This window comes from Aquarana catesbeiana, linkage group LG11, assembly GCF_042186555.1.
Source record: "Aquarana catesbeiana isolate 2022-GZ linkage group LG11, ASM4218655v1, whole genome shotgun sequence".
Taxonomy (NCBI): domain Eukaryota; kingdom Metazoa; phylum Chordata; class Amphibia; order Anura; family Ranidae; genus Aquarana; species Aquarana catesbeiana.
Window position 1 is genome coordinate 273,721,600 of NC_133334.1, and position 20,415 is coordinate 273,742,014.

General features: G+C 44.8%; 1 protein-coding gene across 1 annotated transcript in view; it reads left to right on the top strand.

The window, feature by feature from the left end:
• Window positions 1-20,415, top strand: part of SLC9A5 (solute carrier family 9 member A5) — a 143,111-nt gene that overhangs the window by 25,669 nt on the left and 97,027 nt on the right. The window contains 2 exon segments of the mRNA XM_073605843.1: window positions 8,227-8,359; window positions 8,361-8,388. Coding sequence (XP_073461944.1) covers window positions 8,227-8,359; window positions 8,361-8,388 — 161 coding nt within the window.

A 20,415-nucleotide genomic window follows, 5' to 3' on the forward strand; every position in this document is an offset into this window, starting at 1 on the left:
GTCTTGCATGAACGGCACGTTTTGAGATCTCCCCAGAGTGGCTCAATGATATTGAGGTCAGGTGACTGAGATGGCCACTCCAGAACCTTCACTTTATTCTACTGTAGCCAATGACAGGTCGACTTGACCTTGTGTTTTGGATCATTGTCATGTTGGAATGTCCAAGTAAGTCCCACATGCAGCTTCCTGGCTGATGAATGCAAATGTTCCTCCAGTATTTCTTGATAACATACTGCATTCATCTTGCCATCAATTTTGTCCACATTTCCTGATCCTTTGTAGCTCACACATCCCCAGAACATCAGTGTTCTACCTCCATGTTTCACAGTAGGAATGGTGGACCTTTCATCATAGGCCTTGTTGACTACTCTCCAAATGTAGTGTTTATGGTTGTGGCCCAAAAAAAAGCTTTTGGTTTCATCACTCCAAATGACATTTGTGCCAGAAGGTTGGAGGCTTGTCTCTGTGCTGTTTGGCGTATTGTAATCGGGATACTTTGTAGCATTTGCGTAGTAATGGCTTTCTTCTGGTGACTCGACCATGCAGCCCATCTTTCTTCAAGTGCCTCCTCATTGTGCATCTTGAAACAGCCACACCACATGTTTTCAGAGAGTCCTGTATTTCACCTGAAGTTATTTGTGGGTTTTTCTTTGTATCCCAAACAATTCTCCTGGCAGTTGTGGCTGAAATTTTAGTTGGTCTACCTGACCGTGGTTTGGTTTCAACAGAACCCCTGATTTTCCACTTCTTGATTAGAGTTTGAACACTGCTGATTGGCATCGTCACCTTCAGGAAACCACCAACCATGCAGCCTTGGCTGGAGTTCATCTAGACAGGTAGCGACTACAGAAGATCAGCAGCACTAAGATGCAACAGGGGGAGGAAGAAAAGGTGAAAAAAAGCATTTTATTAAAAAAAAAAAGTAAATAGTCTACAATACATAGTGTTTTGGCGAACTAAATATCCTTCTGTTAAGGTTTACCTCCACACTTCAACCAAGGGATTTTGCAGTTGTAGGCTCTCCATGAAGGGAAGTGGAGGGGAGAGGTTTTGTCCCTCTCGCTTCAAACTACATTTTTGTGAAGATGATTGGATTCACATATTCATCATCTTGTCATAAATTATGGATAGCTGGAAAATGTTTTAATCTGACTTTAAAGAACTTCAGAAATGATATGGTAATGAATGCCATGTTCCCCTCCGTGCCCCCCCCCCCCCCCGCTCAAAGATGAATCCATGCCTGTGCACTAAATAGATGCATCAGCTTGATCTGCGGAGGCTGCAGTTTAATCAGTAAAATATTATCTTCATTAGTTTAGAAGGAATTAGTGGCGTCAAAAGAGAGAGAGAGTGTGTCAGGTCCCCAAAGAGGAAGGTTACCAGGGACAATTCAATGGTCCGATCTTTTAATAATAATTAACATGAAAGGAAAGCTTCATTCTTAACCCTTTCCTCCTTAAGTCCATTCTTAACCATTTTAGCCACGGAAGTAATTAGCCCCCTTAATGACCAGGCCATTTTTTTTTTTTTTGCGATAACTGACAATTGCGCGGGTCGTGCGACGCTGTACTCAAACAAAATTTACGTTCTTTTTTCTTTTTTACCCACAAATAGAGCTTACATTTTTTGATCCCCTCTGCTGTTTTTATTTGTTGCGCTATAAACAAAAAAACACCATCAATTTAAAAAAATATATATATTTTTTTTTTTTACTTTTTTGCTAAAATACATATCCAAGAAAAATGTTTATATATGTGTATATATATATATATATATATATATATATATATATATATATATATATATAAATGTATTCATCAGTTTTGGTCGATATGTATTCTTTTACATATTTTTGGTGAAAAAAAAAAAAAAAAATCATATATTGATTGGTTTGCGCAAAATTTATCGCGTGTACAAACTACTGGTAATGGTGGCGATCTGCGATTTTAAGCGGGACTGTGACATTGTGGCGGACAAATTACACTTTTTGGGCACCAGTGACATTATTACATTGATCGGTGCTATAAAAATGCAGTGATCAATGTAAAAATGACACTGGCAGGGAAGGGGTTAACACTGGGAGAGGGGGGGGGGCGATCAAGGGGTTAAGTGTGTTCCCTCAGCGTGTTCTAACTGTAGGGGGGGGATGGGCAGACTGGAACATGACAGAGATCACTGTTCCTGATCACTGGGCGCAGTAGATCTCTGTCATGACATCTGGCAGAACGGGGAATCGCCTTGTTTACATAGGCAGTTCCCCTTTCTACCTCTCCTCACCGCGATCGCGGGTCGCTGGCGGACATCGATGTCCGCGGTAGCAGCAGGCACGCTCCCGCAGTGCGCTGCGTGCCCGATTATCCTCCTTGCACGGACTGGTGTACAGGTACTATGTGTATAGGGGGTGTGTCCATTCCTACAACTCAGGTCACAGATTACACTCAGCTCCCTGCTAGATGCTGTGTGGTGTCTAACATCAAATCCCCGCCCCTGTCTTCTGTAGCTGAGGAATGTTGTGTAGATTCTGTACCTTGAACTGAACAGAAGACAGCAGATAAACAGATACAACTTATACAGGAGGATTTGTTTCACCTCCGTGTATCACCTGAGGGTAGTCACTTCACTGGGTATATGGAAGGGTTTACCACCACTTTCAGTTGTCCAGGATCACTTTACTGACCAGGCTGACTTTGTTTCACCCTCCCTATTGGTGCTCCTGGTGACCATTCTTAGGGCCGGTTCACACCCCACAAAAACGCACTCCAGATCCGTTCCGGACGTGTTTCTGCATGCGCGTTTTTGGTGCGTTTTCTGGATGTATTCCAGGTGCTATCTTCACACCATAGAAACGCAGTCCAGATTCGTTCCATGTGCATTTTTTACGCGTTTTTGATGCGTTCTTAGTGTGTTTTTGATGCGGTCCAGTGCATTTTTCCCCCTCTTTTTTTCTTAACCTTAAATAACATGCGTTTCAGTGCGCTTTTGGTGCATTTAGGTGCGTTCCAGTGCGTTTTTGATGCTTTTTTTACAGCGTTCCAGTGCAGTTCAGTGCTGGAAAAATGCAACATGTTTAACTTTTCCAGACCTGGAAATGACCGCACTGGTGTAATCTATGCCATTGAAAACCATATAACCTACTTTCTATGCGTTTTTGATGTAGAAAATAAAAACCGCACTGGACTGCATGTGATGCGAACTGGTCCTAAGGGTCCTTTCTCACGGGCCTGAAACACTGACATGCGGACCTGATCGGACCTTGCAGTCCCCTCTGTGGAGCAGAGACGGATGTCAGCAGACATGTTTTCCGTCCTTCTAGCGGATCGGATGAAAACGGACAGGCGGTCCGTTCCCACGGAGGAGAGCGGGGCTGTGTCTGTGTCCGCTCTGCACAGCGGAGCGGACAGGACCTCTCATCCGCCTGCTCGGTGGGGATCAGTGGAGAGATCCCCCCGATGTGAAAGCCAAATTCGCAAGACGGAGGCGCCCGTGTGAAAGGGGCCCAAGAAAGGAGTTTTGTCACTCTGAAGAGATGTCCTCTCTCTTCCTGTTGTGTCTCCAGGACTGGAAGTAAAGAATCTCTCCAGCAGGACACAGAAGGCAAAATAAAGTGGACAGAGGATCTAACCATTCTCTACTCCAGGGGTCTGCAAACTTTCAAAACAAAGGGCCAGTTTACTGTCCTTCAGGCTGTGGCCAGTGGGAGAAGAAAATGCCCCAACATCAGTGGGAGGAATAGTGCCCCATCATTGGTATCAGTGGGAGGAATGGTGCCCCATCATTGGTATCAGTGGGAGGAGTGGTGCCCCATCATTGATATTAGTCGGAGGAATGGTGCCCCATCATTGGTATCAGTTGGAGGAATGGTACCCCATCATTGGTATCAGTGGGAGGAATGGTGCCCCATCATTGGTATCAGTTGGAGGAATGGCACCCCATCATTGGTGTCTGTGAGAGGAACGGTGCCCCATCATTGGGAGGAATAGTGCCCCATCACTGATGTCTGTGGAAGGAATAGTGCACCATCATTGGTGTCAGTGGGGGGAATAGTGCTCCATCATTGGTCTCTGTGAGAGGAATGGTGCCCCATCATTCGTGTCTCTGGGAGGAATAGTGCCCCATCATTGGTGTCAGTGGGAGGAATTGTGCCCAATCATTGGTGTCTGTGGGAGCAATGATGCCCCATTAATCGTGTGTTTGTGGGTGCAACAGTGCCCCATTGGTATCAGTTGCAGGAATGGTGACCCATTATTGGTGTATGTGGGAGGAATAGTGCCCCATCATTGGTATCAGTAGGAGGAGCAGTGCCGAATCTGGTCCAGCAGTCCAGGAATTTGAAATCCCTGCTCTTCTCCATCAGTGCTTCCAGGACAGACCTGATTGATTCTGATTGGTCAGCACCATTACGGTGGGTGTTCCTAGACAGGTTACATTTGTATGCAGATCAACCTAGGTAACACCCACATGTGTATTAGTGGGAGGAATAGTGCCCCATCATTGGTATCAGTGGGAGGAATAGTGCCCCATCATTGGTATCAGTGGGAGGAATAGTGCCCCATCATTGGTATCAGTGGGAGGAGCCACATCATTGGTGTCAGTGGGAGGAATAGTGTCCCATCATTGGTGTCAGTGGGAGGAATAGTGTCCCATCATTGGTATCAGTGGGAGGAATAGTGCCCCATCATTGATATCAGTGGGAGGAATAGTGCCCCATCATTGGTATCAGTGGGAGGAGCCACATCCCTACTCTAGCAGCTGAGTGTAGCAGCCTCAAGTGTTAGTTCACCTTCACAGAAAAAAAAGGTTAAATAACACCGGGCACTCTTCCCATACTGCACCCCCCCCACACACACACACACCCCTCTCCTCCCCCCTCCCCTCCCTCGGTCCCTGCTGTATCTTCCTCTGGGAATGTTGAGCTGTTGTCGCCCCTGAATCTGGTCCAGCACTCCAGAAATTATCCCCGCTCTTCTCCACCCGCGCGTCCAGGACAGGCCAGATTGATTCTGATTGGTCAGCGCCATTGACGGTGGGTGTTGTTCCTAGACAGGTTACATTTGCATGCAAAGCATCCTAGGTAACACCCACATGTGACGTTGATCATCCCTGATTGCAAAAAAAAAAAAAACCTGAAATCCAATGAATGAAAAAGGAGGCGTGGCCAGAGACAGTCAGGCTGAGGAGAAAAGTTCTAAATGCTGCTGGGTGTCTTCCATCCTGGAAATTTGGCAGGCTCTAACTTGCTGCAGCTTCCAATGCACATCGGACAAAGCTCACTGTGTTCCTTAGAACCTGCTTTAAGGCTCAGTTGAAAAAAAAAAAAGGCTCAATGAAAAACCTTTTTTTTTTTTTTTTTATAGCCACTGATAGGAAAACACATCACTATGACCTCACATAATATGTATTGTTTTTCTATGCTGGTCCCTTTAAAATCCAGCTTTCCAGGTTTTCACTTAGGGAGCAGTGTCACTCCGATGATACGTAACACAAGGCCTGTAATCCGGAGCTCTCCGCGGAATGTTTGTGTGGGAAATGATGGATAATAATACGCTGTTAGTGGAGACGAGAAAATAGCTGATGTTCCCATTTCAAGAAATCAAGACAAGATTTCCGCTCGGTTGTGTTTTTCAGGGGAAGGAGTCAATGCATGCTTACCAATTATCCTATCAGAGTGCGGGCAACCTAGAGCAGAACTCAGAGTTACATGGTTAAAGGGTTAGATCACTTTTACCCCCCCCCCCCCCCAAAAAAAAAAAAAAAAAACTGGTAAGGGGCAATAAAAACAAACCATGCAGCTTTGACCAAAGTTAAAAAAAATTCCCTTGCTATAGGTGCAGGCCGTTTACTTACCTCCTGAAGCCTGGCCAAAAAACTCCCAGAGATGGCATCATCCTGTCCCGCCTTGTTGCTAGGACGTTGCTAAGACAATCGCAGCCAATTAACATTACAAGCATGCTGTAAGATAGCAAGCAGTCAGAATAGTTTCTAAATTGTAACGAGGGTTGCACCGGTATCGACGCGTTTACATGAGTATCGGTACTCGTGCAAATGCTCTTAAACCTGAAATGGATACTTTCAGGCTCGATTGTTTCATCTGTCAGCGGGACTCCTCCACTGACAGCTGAAATGTAAAAAAAAAAAAAAAAAAGCTGGCGATTATCGGTTGTTAAAGTGGAGTTCCACTCAAAAAGGGGAGGCTCCGTTTGTCTGCCTCCTCCCACCCCTCCGCTACCAGGTTTGGCACTTTTTTTTTGGGGGGGGGGGGGCGAGTACTTGGTTTTGACAGGTAGCCGCTCCCAATTCCGGCTCACTACACCGCGGCGAAGTGAGCCTGAAGTTCGGTCACATAAGTGTAAACCCAGCCTTAAGGGGCGGGGCGACCGCGTCCTTAACAACCGATGACTCATTCAGCTGTCAGTGGGGTTCCTCTGTTGACAGCTGAAGTGTAAATGAAGTCCCGACAATTGGAACTGGCAAAAAAAAAAAAACAAGCAGCCGGGCAATGTTTATCAACAAGGTTGCTCGGCTGCTGAAACACTAAGATAAGAAGAAACATTGTTTCTTTTTGTATCTTTCTGTTTCTTCATCTACAGATCAAAGGGATGAACTTCCATCTGCAGATGAAGTCAGTTTTTTAAAGCAACCTGTCAAGTAAAAAAACTATTATTTTATATATTATAATATAATATTATATAATATTATATAATATATATTTTATAATATTATAATATTATTTTTAGTTTTTTTTTTAAATGTTTCTCTGTTTAATCCCTTATTAACCCTTAATTTACACTAAACAGCCTTAATTAACTCCTTATTCTCCTTCTCTATTTAATTATTATTTCCCTGCTTATTTTTTTTTCTACACTTCTATTTTATAAACTATAAATAATTAAAACTTTTTTTTTTGTTTGCTTTGTTTGTTAATATTTTTACACCTTACCTTTAGCATATATGTACACATTTCACATTGAAAAAAGCCCAAAAATTTAAAAAAAAAAATGTACTTAATTTGTAAATGACTTTTCAATGCTTTGTACCATGGCTGACAGCTGAAGTGCTGAAGTGCAGACAATTGGAACTGCCAAAAAAATAACAAGCAGCCGGGCAATGTTTATGAACAAGGTTGCTCGGCTGCTGAAACACTGAACATTGTTTCTTTTTGTATCTTTCTGTTTCTTCATCTACAGATCAAAGGGATGAACTTCGATCTGCAGATAAAGTCAGTTTTTTAAAGCAACCTGTCAAGTAAAAAAATAATTATTTTTTCTGTTTTTTTTTTTTTTTTTTTTAATGTTTCTCTGTTTAACCCCTTATTAACCCTTAATTTACTCTAAACAGCCTTAATTAACGCCTTATTCTCCTTCTCCATTTAATTATTATTTTCCTGCTTATTTTTTTGTACACTTCTATTTTATAAACTATAAATAATTAAAACTTTTTTTTCGTTTGCTTTGTTTGTTAATATTTTTACATCTTTAGCATATATGTACGCATTTCACATTGAAAAAAGCCCCCAAAAAATGTATTTCATTTGTAAATGACTTTTCAATGCTTTGTACCATGGCTGACAGCTGAAGTTTAAAGGAAGTCCCGTCAATTGGAACTGCCAAAAAAAAAAAAAAAAAACAAGCAGCCGGGCAATGTTCATCAACAAGGTTGCTCAACATAAAGATAAAAAGAAACATTGTTTCTTTTTGTAACTTTCTGTTTCTTCATCTATAGATCAAAGGGACGAACTTCGATCTGCAGATGAAGTCAGTTTTTTAAAGCAACCTGTCAAGTAAAAAAAATTATTTTTCCTGTTTTTTTTTTTTTAATGTTTCTCTGTTTAACCCCTTATTAACCCTTAATTTACTCTAAACAGCCTTAATTAACTCCTTATTCTCCTTCTCCATTTAATTATTATTTTCCTGCTTATTTTTTTTTTTTGTACACTTCTTTTTTATAAACTATAAATAATAAAACTTTTTTTGTTTCTTAATATTTTTACACCTTTAGCATATATTTACACATTTCACGTTGAAAAAAGCGCAACATTTAAAAAAAAAAATATATGTATTTAATTTGTAAATTACTTTTCAATGCTTTGTACCATTGCTGACAGCTGAAGTGTAAACAAAAAGTTGCGGTAGGTATAAAAAAAAGTACAAAAAAAAAAAAAAAAAAGTATATCGTTGTAATATAAAAATGGTATCGGTGCATCCCTAATTGTAACCATTATTGCTTAAGATCCCCAGGTAGAGGCCGGTCTGATGGATTTCCTGCTCTTTGGAAGCCTCATTTCCGCGGTGGACCCCGTCGCTGTGCTGGCCGTGTTTGAGGAGGTTCACGTCAACGAGACCCTTTCATCATCGTGTTCGGGAGTCTCTGCTGAATGACGCCGTGACCGTGGTAAGTGCTGCATGCTCCAAAGTTTTCCCCCCATTATCCTGCGATAGAACAAAGACGCACTGTGTAGGGGGCCGCGCTCTCACTCAGCTGTCAAACTGGGAGCAGCAACTGTATCCATGCAGCTGCTGCATCCCAATAGACATGAATGGGACCGCCTGCATGGGAATGCATGTGCACCCCTGTTGGGCAAACACGTCCCTCGTATGGGCATGTGTGAACGAGGCCTAAAGATACTTATTGGTTTTGTCACCGGTATGAGAGGACCCTTAAAAGACATGGGATGAGAGGAGTCCCACACCAAAGCACCAACCAAGTAAGCCGTGACACCTCATTGGTTTTCTAAGGCTCCATTCACACTAGCGCGTTTTTTGATGCATTTTGCATTTTGCAGAAATGCACGGAATTTTTTAACATGGGTTCCTAAGGAACATGTTCACATCAATGCCTTTTTGTTTCTCTGCATTTTTGGAAAGGGTCGGGGACTTTTTTCATGCAAAAAGCAGCGTTTTGCATGTAATGGATTTCAATGGACAAGCATCAAAAATGCAAGTGCACCGTTTTTGCAGCGTTTTTTGATGCGTTTTTGATGCGTTTTTGCCGGTTTTTTTTTTTTTTTTTTTTTAATTTTTTTTAGACTGTAAAAAAAAAACTGTAAAAAAAAAAAAAAAACGCAAAACGCAAATCGCGGCAAAAACGCCGCAAAAACGCAGCAAAAACGCTGCTCAAAAACGTGGCAAGCATGAAAAAAAAACCTCCAAAAACGCTCAAAGCATCATGCATAGGTGTGAATCGAGCCTTAAACAGGGTCTCCAAACTTTCGAAAACTAATGGTCAGTTTACCGTCTTTCAGACTTTAGGGGGCCGGACAATGAGGTCAGTGGGAGGAGAAGTACCCCGTTATTGCATCAGGAGAAGAATAATACCTCATCATTGGTATCAGTGGGAGGAGTTATGCCCCATCGTTGGTGTCCGTGGTTGGAATAGTGTCTTGTATTTGTGAGAGGAACACTGCTCCAAGGGCCGGGAGTGAGCAAGCTGCTTGCTCTGGGGGGGGGGGTCCTCGGCAGGAAGGAGGGGCCAGGAGCGCCGGCGGGGGACCCAAGAAAAGGGGGATTGGGGCTGCTCTGTGCAAAACCATTACACAGAGCAGGTAAGTATAACGTATTTGTTATTTAAAAAAAAAAAAAAAAGACTTTAATATCACTTTAACCACTTGCCGATCTGCTCACGCAGGTATACTGTGGCAGAACTGACGTACCTGTACGTCAGTCTGTAAAAGCAGGATAGCGGTGCGCGCGCCTCGCCAGCGATCGCAGCAACGAAAGGCAGAACGCGGAACTGCCTATGTAAACAAGGCGATTCCCCGTTCTGCCTAGTGACATGTCAGAGATCTGCTGTCCCCAGTGATCGGGAACAGTCATGTTTCAGTAAGCCCATCCCCCCTACAGTTAGAACACACTGAGGGAACACCTTAACCCCTTGATCGCCCCCCTAGTGTTAACCCCTTCCCTGCCAGTGTCATTTTTACATTGATCAGTGCATTTTTTTAGCACTGATCAATGTAATAAATGTCACTGGTCCCCAAAAAGGTGTAATTTAGGGTCAGATTTGTCCGCCGCAATGTCGCAGTCCTGCTAAAAATCGCAGATCGCCGCCATTACCAGTAAAAGCAATAAAAGTCCCTAAATCTTTCCCATAGTTTGTAGACACAATAACTTTTGCGCAAACCAGTCAATATACGCCTATCGCGATTTTTTATTTTATTTTTTACCAAAAATATGTAGAAGAATATATATTGGCCTAAACTGATGAATAATGAATAATAATGAATTTGTTATATATATATATATATATATATATATATATATATATTTTTTTTTTTTATATATATGTATTATAGCAGAAAGTAAAGAAAAAAAAACTTATTTTTTTTTTAAATCATTGGTGTTCTTTTGCTTAGAGAAAAAAATGTAAAAAAACGCAGAGGTGATCAAATTCACCAAAAAAATCTCTATTTGTGGGAAAAAAAGGACGTAAATTTTGTTTCGGTACAGCGTTGCACGACCGCGCAATTGTCCTTTAAAGCGACACAGTGCTGTATCACAAAAAACCCTCTGGTCAATAAGGGGGAAAATCCTTCTGGTGCTGAAGTGGTTAAAGGAGTTATAAAGGTTCGTCTTTTTTCACCTTAATGCATCCTATGCATTAAGGAGAAAAAACACCTGTCAGTGACCGGCCCCCCCCATCCCCGCCCCCGTTTTACTTACCTGAACCCTTCAACTTGACCCACGGGGATGCGCTCTCTCTCTGCCCGGGTTTTTCGGTTCTTGATTGGATAGATTGATAGCAGCGCAGCCATTGGCTCCCGCAGCTGTCAATCAAATCCAATGACGCGAGCTTCTGGGGCGGGGCCGAGTCCTGCATTCGGCCTCTATGGACGCCGAAATGCTGGACTCGGGATTGCGCCAAAGGTAACCCTCTCGGGAAGCGCTTCTCCTAGGGGGTTATCAGATGTGGGGAGGAGCTGCGAGACCCCAGAAGACGAGGTTCGGGGCCACTCTGTGCAAAACGAGCTGCACAGTGGAGGTAAGTATGATATGTTTGTTATTTTTTAATTTTTTTTACCTTTACAATCACTTTAAGCGTGTCATTGCAGGGTTTATTATGTTTAAATGTGTAGCTTTCATTACAATAATCTCTGGTGATCCTGTCATGAAGGTCCTTGTTCAGCACTCCCTGTGTTTAGATTGACAACGGTCTGTCCCCTGTCTCCCAATTGTCCTTCTGTGTTGTCACCCAAGTTATAGACGTAGACTACAAGTGGCCATTCCAGCACACATTACGCAGGCATGGATCACTGTTGTCATAATCGGGAAACCTAACCTGAGAAATGCCACGCAGCTATTGCTGGAGTGCATATAGGGCAGAAAGGGGCCGCATGAGATCTGCAGCATCAATGACAACAGAAAATAAAAAATAAAGTGAAAACACGTATTTTATCCTATGTAAAGCTTTAGGCAAACTAAACGTCCTCCATTTAAGGTTTCGATTTTTTTTAATCTGTTCTCATTATAATTTCATTTAGACATTTTGGAAGTGAGCTGCCCTGCTGGTCCCCATCCTTTATTTATCGGCATTGAGTGACACGCAGACCTCTTCCGTTCTGTCGCGTTGCACTCTCTTGGCTGAGCCATCTATAGGATCATTATTAGTATCAGATGGCATCGGAGCAGGAGACCAACTGCTGCAGTTATCTGCGAGAGTACATATCGCATGCACTGCTAGTATACAACAGATGTATCCAAACTGGCAGTAAATACGCGACGACTGTGCAGAAGAGCTTACTATTTAGTCAAAGTGGATTTAAATCCAATCAAAAAAAAAAAATCTCATATAAGCTTTAACGTGTTTGTAGTGCTTACCCAGGAGCCACTGGTGATGATGGGTCTTCTTTTCTGCCACGGACTCCTAAAACCGCCTGGTCACCCACTGACACATCTGGTTAGAGGTGAAAGACCGCTCACACTTAAATAACTTAAGTAAGTCACAGATGTATAATAATGCACGGAAAATAGGCCAAAGACGACCAGTTGATAAGTTAAGTAAATGTATTATAGCAAAGCAGTTAAGCAATGCAAGACTTGGCATCAATCAATAAACGCTTCAAGATTGCAGAACTAAAAAAAGTAAATTCTGGCCTATCACACGAGGATATACCTAAACTGCATCAATGTTAGTCCAAACTTTAAGGCCTCTTTCACACGGACGATCCGTATGTCCGTTTTTCATCCTTCCGTTTTCGGATGAAAAACGGACATACATTCATCCCTATGGAGCGTCGGATGTCATCGGTGACATGTCCGCTGACATCCGACCCCGCTCCGATCCGAAAAGTGTAACGGAGGAAAAACCTACTTTTCCATCCGTTTTCGGATCGGATCGGGTGACGACGGACACTACGGTCCCGTCATCATCCGATCCCCCCATAGGGGAGAGCGGCGCTCTGACAGGTCCGTCGCTGCACAGCGTGCAGCGATGCACCTGTCATCTTCCTGCTCAGCGGGTGTTCACGGGGCGGATCATCACTGATCCACCCCGTGTGAAAGAGGCCTTACTGACATAACTATTAATGAGCAAAATCAGACCCAAATACTGTAACTCAATGATAATGTTACAGATAACGGGTATCTGTAAGTGTTCCTAAGTAGGGTACCACTATATAGTGGAAGCAAATAACCAACACCTTAAGTTTAGAGTTGGTCGGCTTGTGGTGGGGCCCTTCTGTCAGTGGTGCGCAAAGGACTGTCTGTTTAAAAGTAACTGGTGTATAGCCGCTGGGCTACTAAGTAATGAGCAGTTTATGTGGGACTGGATGTAACAAGCGGTTGGGGTATCTGTAAGTGTTCCTAAGTAGGGTACCACTATATAATGGAAGCAAATAACCGACACCTTAAGTTTAGAGTTGGTCGGCTTGTGGTGGGGCCCTCTGTCAGTGGTGCACAAAGGACTGTCTGTTTAAAAGTAACTGGTGTATAGCCGCTGGGCTACTAAGTAATGAGCAGTTTATGTGGGACTGGATGTAGCAAGAGGTTAAATGTAATATTCTTGTTCTACATACTTCCATATGTCAGGTCCCGAAGACTCAGTCCCCCAGCTCTGGAAGCTTAGCTCTGCTAACTTCCATCAGCCAATCAAGTGCAAGCAAAAATGTTTTTTTTTTCTTTTTTTTTCCATGCCTGTGATTGGGTATACTTTGCAAAGTGAAGCTTCCCATCATTAACTAAACTCTGGAGTAAAAGCCCTTGCAGAGTGCACAGTCTATTTGCCTTTAGTAAATCAAGCCCTAATTATGCATCTTGGAGGCAACACCACTCCCCCTTCATCAGGGCTGCAGGTATATCAGGCTGTGCTCCCTGGAATTTCTGTTTCAATACATTTATATTGAACAGTTTTAGTAATTGTGATAAAGTGGTTACAGTTACAAGAGTTCCGACAGTGCATCAAAAATAAGGGCCGAATGATCCTCACCAACTCACAGCAAGATGATGGGCAACAAAATGCCAAACCCCTATCATCGTAATACTAACATACATGCATTAGTAGGAAAAATATTCCACTTTTGTTAAAAAAAAAAAAAACATTCCCCCCTCTCGGTGATCAATGTATATTGCAGGGGTTATAGCAAACTTTGTTGCAGATTCCTACCTTTTGTTATTCTGAAGAAATAGCTGTTTGTTTCTCTGTGTCCATGTGCAAAGTGATTGTGAATGGGAGCGATTTTATAATTATCAATCAGCTGCTGCACCTGCAGGGCTCTAATGAGGAAGGTGGCAGGGTCTGCATCCCTTTTATATGTGATTAACCCTTTTGGGAGTATCTCACCAAAACTGAAATGTTTGTTGCAGAGGATGCCCAAAATCTGATTTGTAGCTTAGCGCAGACTTCTGGGAAAATCAGTGAGCCAAAACACAAGCAGGAAATGGCATTTCTAGGGGGGCTTTCCATATACCATCTGTGTACAGAACGCCTCCAGGTTGCCATATTGCATTTTACAGGAAATTACAGTGGCTGCAGATTAAAGTGTTACTAAACCCGGGAGCCTGCAATCACTATATCTGGTCTCCCACAGTACACAGAACATGGAAATACAATTATTTTAGTAAATATAAACTGCTAAATAAATTTTCTCATCAGCAGTATATAGCAGTGGCGGCTGGTGTTTTTCTTTGGATGGGGGGCGGCAAACAAACAGCCCCCCCCCCCCCGCGCTGTTTGCCGGTCGGTCCGGCACTCACCACATCGGGGGCGGCAGCGAATGGCAGGCAGCTGGCAGCGTGGTGCAGCGGCTCCAAGTCCTCTCCTCCATGGCGGCTTCCAGCTCCTCCGCTCCTCCTCCTAGACGTCCAATAGGATCGCCTGTCCTTGGGTGAGCGGTGTCAAAACCGGTCTTCTGATTGGCTGGGAGGTGGATACAGTGTTACAACAGCGAATATTCATTCGCTGTTCTAACACACCTGGGTGGGATCGGAGCGCACTCTCTGTGACCCAAGCCCACCCTATACTGAAGCCTATTAGAGCCTCTGGCTCTAATCGGTGCTTCAAAAAAAAAATAGCCCCCCCCCACATTGAAATCCTTGAAGGGGCCAGACACATGGAGGGGGCGATGGACAGGGGGCGGTGGCGCCTGTGCTCCCTTAATGAACGTACCACCCCTGATATATAACATTCTTATGACTTCTATCAGTGTCTGTTTAAAGTTCTAGGAGGAGTTTTCATTCTCCTCCTGCAGGACCCCTGACCCTCTGTCCGGACAGTGCTGATTGGCTCTGTGCTGATCACATGCACTCTTCCAAGAAAAAAAAAACTCTCTAGCAATAAATACCAAACTGAACATGTGCAGAGTGCCCCCCCAAGGCCCTGTTCTAACAGGAGATGGATTGGGGACAGTGGAAAAAGGGGAGTATCAGAGAAGACAGGATCAAACAGCCTTTTTACACAACGCAGAGGATTAATTGTAATGTAAGACCCCTTTCACACTGGGATAAATTTCAAGCGCTTTAACACTAGAAATAGCCTCTGCTAAGCGCCTGAAAACTGCCTCCCATTCATGCCAGTGTGACTTTTCACACCGGGGCGGTGCGCTTGCGGGACGTGTCCGAAAAGTCCTGCAAGCAGCAACTTTGGGGCGGTTTGGGATCGCTGTATTTAGCGCTGCCAAATCGTCCTGCCCAATGTGATGAATGGGCAGAGCTTCTGAAGCGCCTGAAAAGCGATTCGGAAGCGCTGCAACACGGGAGTTTTTAACCCCTTCTTTGGCCGAAAAGCGCCACTTAAACAGCGATGAAGCGCCGCTAAAACGAGCGGCGCTTTAGCGCTAACGCGGCCCCAGTGTGAAATGGGTCCAACGTTTACTGTTTATACAGACTGATTTTTACTGTTGTGGGTTTAGTAACACTTTAAAAAGGAAAGGTCATTTTTAATAACATACAATTACAATATGACTTGTGTGTCAATTGTATATTATTATTATTATTATACAGGATTTATATAGCACTAATAATTTACACAGCACTTTAAAAACATGGGGGCAGGCAGTACAATTACAAAACAGTTTAATACAGGAGGAATCAGAGGGCCCTGCTCGTTAGAGCTTATAATCTAAGAGCGAGGGTCAAGAGATACAAAACATAATAATTGGGGGGGGGGGGGGGGGTGATGGAGAAAATAAATGTACAGTTGTTAGGTGGGGGGGGGGGGGAGGCCGCTCTGAAGAGACGAGTTTTCAGAGATTGTCTAAAAGTGGACAGGGTAGGAGATAGTCGGACAGATTGGGGTAGGGAGTTCCAGAGGATGGGGGAGGCTCTGGAGAAGTCCTGGAGGAGAGAATGAGAGGAGGTGACGAGGCAGCTAGAGAGCAAGGAGATCTTGGGAGGAACTAAGAGAACGAATACGCTAAAATTATTATTATTTCTTTTTTTTGCTGTGTTTTTTTTCCGTGAAAGTGGCGTTACCCTTTAATAAAACCTTTATAAAGCTAAGTCTATATAATCAGCGGCCCGGAATCTCATATAGCGGAAAAATACAGGTTGATTAAACTGAACGCAGATCTGTAATGTTCGTCTAGAACACGGATTAAATCTTTATTTTTTTTTTTTTCCTCCCCTGGAGAGTAATTGGAATTATTGATCTGTTTTTCTTCGCTCTTTATTTGCGGTGGCCGTCGCACAGAGACATCGTGTTCTGGAGATGTTGTTTGAATGGACAATAAGGTGGCACTTTCTGTAAAATAGGACAATGTTTTTTATGACAACCCTAAAGCAATGAAGCCGTGTTCTCATCCTACAGGTGGTAAAACAACAAAATAGAAACATTGTTTCCTTTTCAAAGAAAAATAAAGTCATTTCAGTTCTCATCTAAATGATCTAACCTCAATAAATGCCCCCCCCCCCCCCCCCCCCCACTATCAGCTGTACCAGGAAGTTGGTAGAGCAAGGAATGTCCTAATTATACTGTATGTACAACGATTCACTGAGATCTCACATATTTTAAATGTCATTTTCAGTCTTTTTTTAAATCTGCAGCTTTCATTAAAAAATACCGCCATGAAAATCCTTGTCCAGGGACTTTCCTGTTATAGGGTGACAACGCTTTGTCCCCATCTCCAAATTGTGCTCCTTTGTTGTCAACCCCCTGCTTGTCTGATGGAGACTGCAACCAGCTGTTTGAATACACGATACCGAGGCACCGGTGCTGGGGACCTGGGCCGGTGCAAGGATTAGTGTCAACGTAGGCGAAAATGCATTTTGCCGCCCCCCCCCAACCCCCAACCCATCGCCACCATCCTCTTGCTGTTGCCTAAAAAGCAAGCTGGTACCTCCTTCACATTGTGTCTGTAATGTGACGGGGCGCAACGTGAAGGACGTCACACACCATTGAAAATGAACTTTCCACTAAACAGCAGTGTGTAATGGGGGGGGGGGGGGGGGTATGTATTCCTCGCTTCCCCTCACTGGCCACAGGCCAACTAAAACTTCCAATGGCTGGGTTTCCATTAGCAAACTCCCAGATCACCCCCTCCCCCAGATACTCCCCCACCATATTATACCCCCAGATACCTCCACTCTGATCACGCCACTAGATAACCCCCCCCCCCCCGCCACCCTGATCACACCTGTCCAGATACCCCTGCCCTGATTACACCCCTAGACACCCCCACTCTGTTCACACCCCTAAATAAGATAACCCCCCCACCCTGATCACACCTCCCCAGATACCCCTACCCTGATTATACCCCAGGTACCCCCACTCTGTCCACACCCCTAGATAAGATAACACCCCCCCCCCACCCTAATCACACCTCCCCAGATACCCCTACCCTGATTATACCCCAGGTACCCCCACTCTGTCCACACCCCTAGATAAGATAACACCCCCCCCCACCCTAATCACACCTCCCCAGATACCCCTACCCTGATTATACCCGCACTCTGATCACACCACTAGAAAACCCCCCACCCTGATCGCACCTGTCCAGATACCCCTGCCCTGATTACAATCCCCAGATACCACCACTCTGTTCACACCCCTAGACACCCCCACTCTGTTCACACCCCTAAATAAGATAACCCCCCCACCCTGATCACACCTCCCCAGATACCCCTACCCTGATTATACCCCAGGTACCCCCACTCTGTCCACACCCCTAGATAAGATAACACCCCCCCCCCCACCCTAATCACACCTCCCCAGATACCCCTACCCTGATTATACCCCAGGTACCCCCACTCTGTCCACACCCCTAGATAAGATAACACCCCCCCCCACCCTAATCACACCTCCCCAGATACCCCTACCCTGATTATACCCGCACTCTGATCACACCACTAGAAAACCCCCCACCCTGATCGCACCTGTCCAGATACCCCTGCCCTGATTACAATCCCCAGATACCACCACTCTGTTCACACCCCTAGATACCCCCCCCCACCCTGATCACACCTGCCCAGATACCCCTGCCCTGATTACAACCCTAGACACCCCCACTCTGTTCACACCCCTAAATAAGATAACCCCCCCACCCTGATCACACGTCCCCAGATACCCCTACCCTGAGTATACCCCCAGATACCCCCACTCTGATCACACCTCTAGATACACCCCCCCCCTCTGATCACACCTGCCCAGGTACCCATACCCTAATTACACCCCTAGATACCCCCCCACCCTGATCACACCTCCCCAGATACCCCTACCCTGAGTATACCCCCAGATACCCCCACTCTGATCACACCTCTAGATACACCCCCCCACTCTGATCACACCTGCCCAGGTACCCATACCCTAATTACACCCCTAGATACCCCCCACCCTGATCACACCTTCCCAGATACCCCTACCCTGATTATACCCCAGGTACCCCCACTCTGTCCACACCCCTAGATAAGATAACACCCCCCCCCACCCTGATCACACCTCCCCAGATACCCCTACCCTGATTACACCCCCACTCTGAACACACCACTAGATAACCCCCCACCCTGATCGCACCTGTCCAGATACCCCTGCCCTGATTACAATCCCCAGATACCACCACTCTGTTCACACCCCTAGATACCCCCCACCCTGATCACACCTGCCCAGATACCCCGATCCTGATTACACCCCTAGATGCCCCCCCCCACCCTGATCACACCTTCCCAGATACCCTTACCCTGATTATACCCCCATATACCCTCCTACTCTGCTCACACCCTAGATAACCCCCACCCCGATCATGACATGGATGAGCGAGTTTGGGGGTGGAGGAACTTGACTGGCCTGCACAGAGTCCTGACCTCAACCCAATAGAACACATTTTGGATGAATTAGAGCAGAGACTGCGAGCCAGGCCTTCTCGCCCGACATCAGTGCCTGACCTCACAAATGCGCTTCTGGAAAAATGATCAAACATTCCCATAGACACCCTCCAGAAGTGGAGGATCGGGGCCACTCTGTGCAAAACGAGCCGCACAGTGGAGGTACATATGACATGTTTGTTATTTTTTATTTTTTATTTTTTTATTTACCTTTACAATCACTTTAAGTGTAAAGTTTCCGACCTGCCTGTCCACACACACAGCTCAGAGTTCAATTTCGGAAGTGCTGAGATGAATGAACTCCTGCGCATGCATGGGAGTGGCTTCATCTTGGCCCAGCCAATAAAAAAAATAACCAGAGATCAGTACCCAGAAACCAACCAGCCAGAGGTGTCAGTGGCCACCGGGGGGAGCTCCAGGACACCGCTGTGCTGGAGTGAAGGGTGTAGTTCCCCATTGAAATGGATACATTGCAACTTAGTAAAGAAAGAAAGAAAGAAAGAAAGAAAGAAAGAAAGAAAGAAAGAAAGAAAGAAAGAAAGAAAGAAAGAAAGAAAGAAAGAGAAAAAAGTGAGCGGTTGTCATTTTTACTCATTTACAGTTCTAAAAATAAACAAACTGATATTATAACCCCCCCCCCGCCCCCTGCCCCGCCCCCGCCCTCCGGATACAGGAAAACCTGGTATATGTTTTAATTGGGTGCATTCAGTCATTTGAACATCTCCCTGTGTTTAATCAATATCCTGCATGTCAATTACTTCCTTTTTTTTCCAAGCTGTAAAGTGTGCGGTCCTGTGGGGGTCACTGAAAACTAAACAAGAATGCCAAACCGTGATCGATAGCACCAATATATATTGTACGGACGGAAGTCTCTGCGGCTCCTTAGAAGTCGGAGTTCTGCATGCACGGCACGGTGCGCGGCTCTTTATTGTGGATTATTAAACCCCAGTTTCCCCAGAGGCCAAGTGCTGCAGGAAGACTGACCTGAAATGTATGAGAAGCTTCACGCTGCCGCAGTATGGGGAACGTTTCTTTTTAGCTTCGAGAGTATAGAAAAGATACAGAAGGAGGCCCAGCGAGGGAAAGACGGATAGACGTGTTTTATTAAAGTGGTTGTAAACCTCAGACCTGAAATATGAACAAAGCACATCCCTCTATAGTGTGTACTTGTCTCAATCCAGAGCACTAAGTGTGATTTCTGTCTGCTCTCTCACTCCTCCGTCATCTGCACAAGTCAATTCTGACACCAGGCAATCCCCAGAGACGGTCCTGCCCCCCATTCCAGCAGGTGATTGATAATCTTCAGCTTTGCATGTTTCCCTTTAAGACTTTGTAGAGGGGGGTGTGGCCTATCCCTCCACTCAGGTCTCAGATTACACTTTCAGACTGATTTCTGTCTGCAGTCTTGTCCCTCTGCAAAAATCATTTCTGACAGGTTGTGGGGACTCCAAGGGATTGAGGGCCTATGATTGACAGCCTCAGCTGTGAGATGGTGTAGAGGGGGGAAGGGAGTGTCCTTTTCCTCCACTTAGGTCTCAGATTACACTCAGCTCACCTCTGAGCTGTGCACTGTGTGACATCAGATCCCCCCCCAGAAGTTCAGAAATGCTGTGTAAATTCACCAAAGTCTAAACTGATGCAGAGGAAAAAAGACTGCAGATAAAAAGGGACA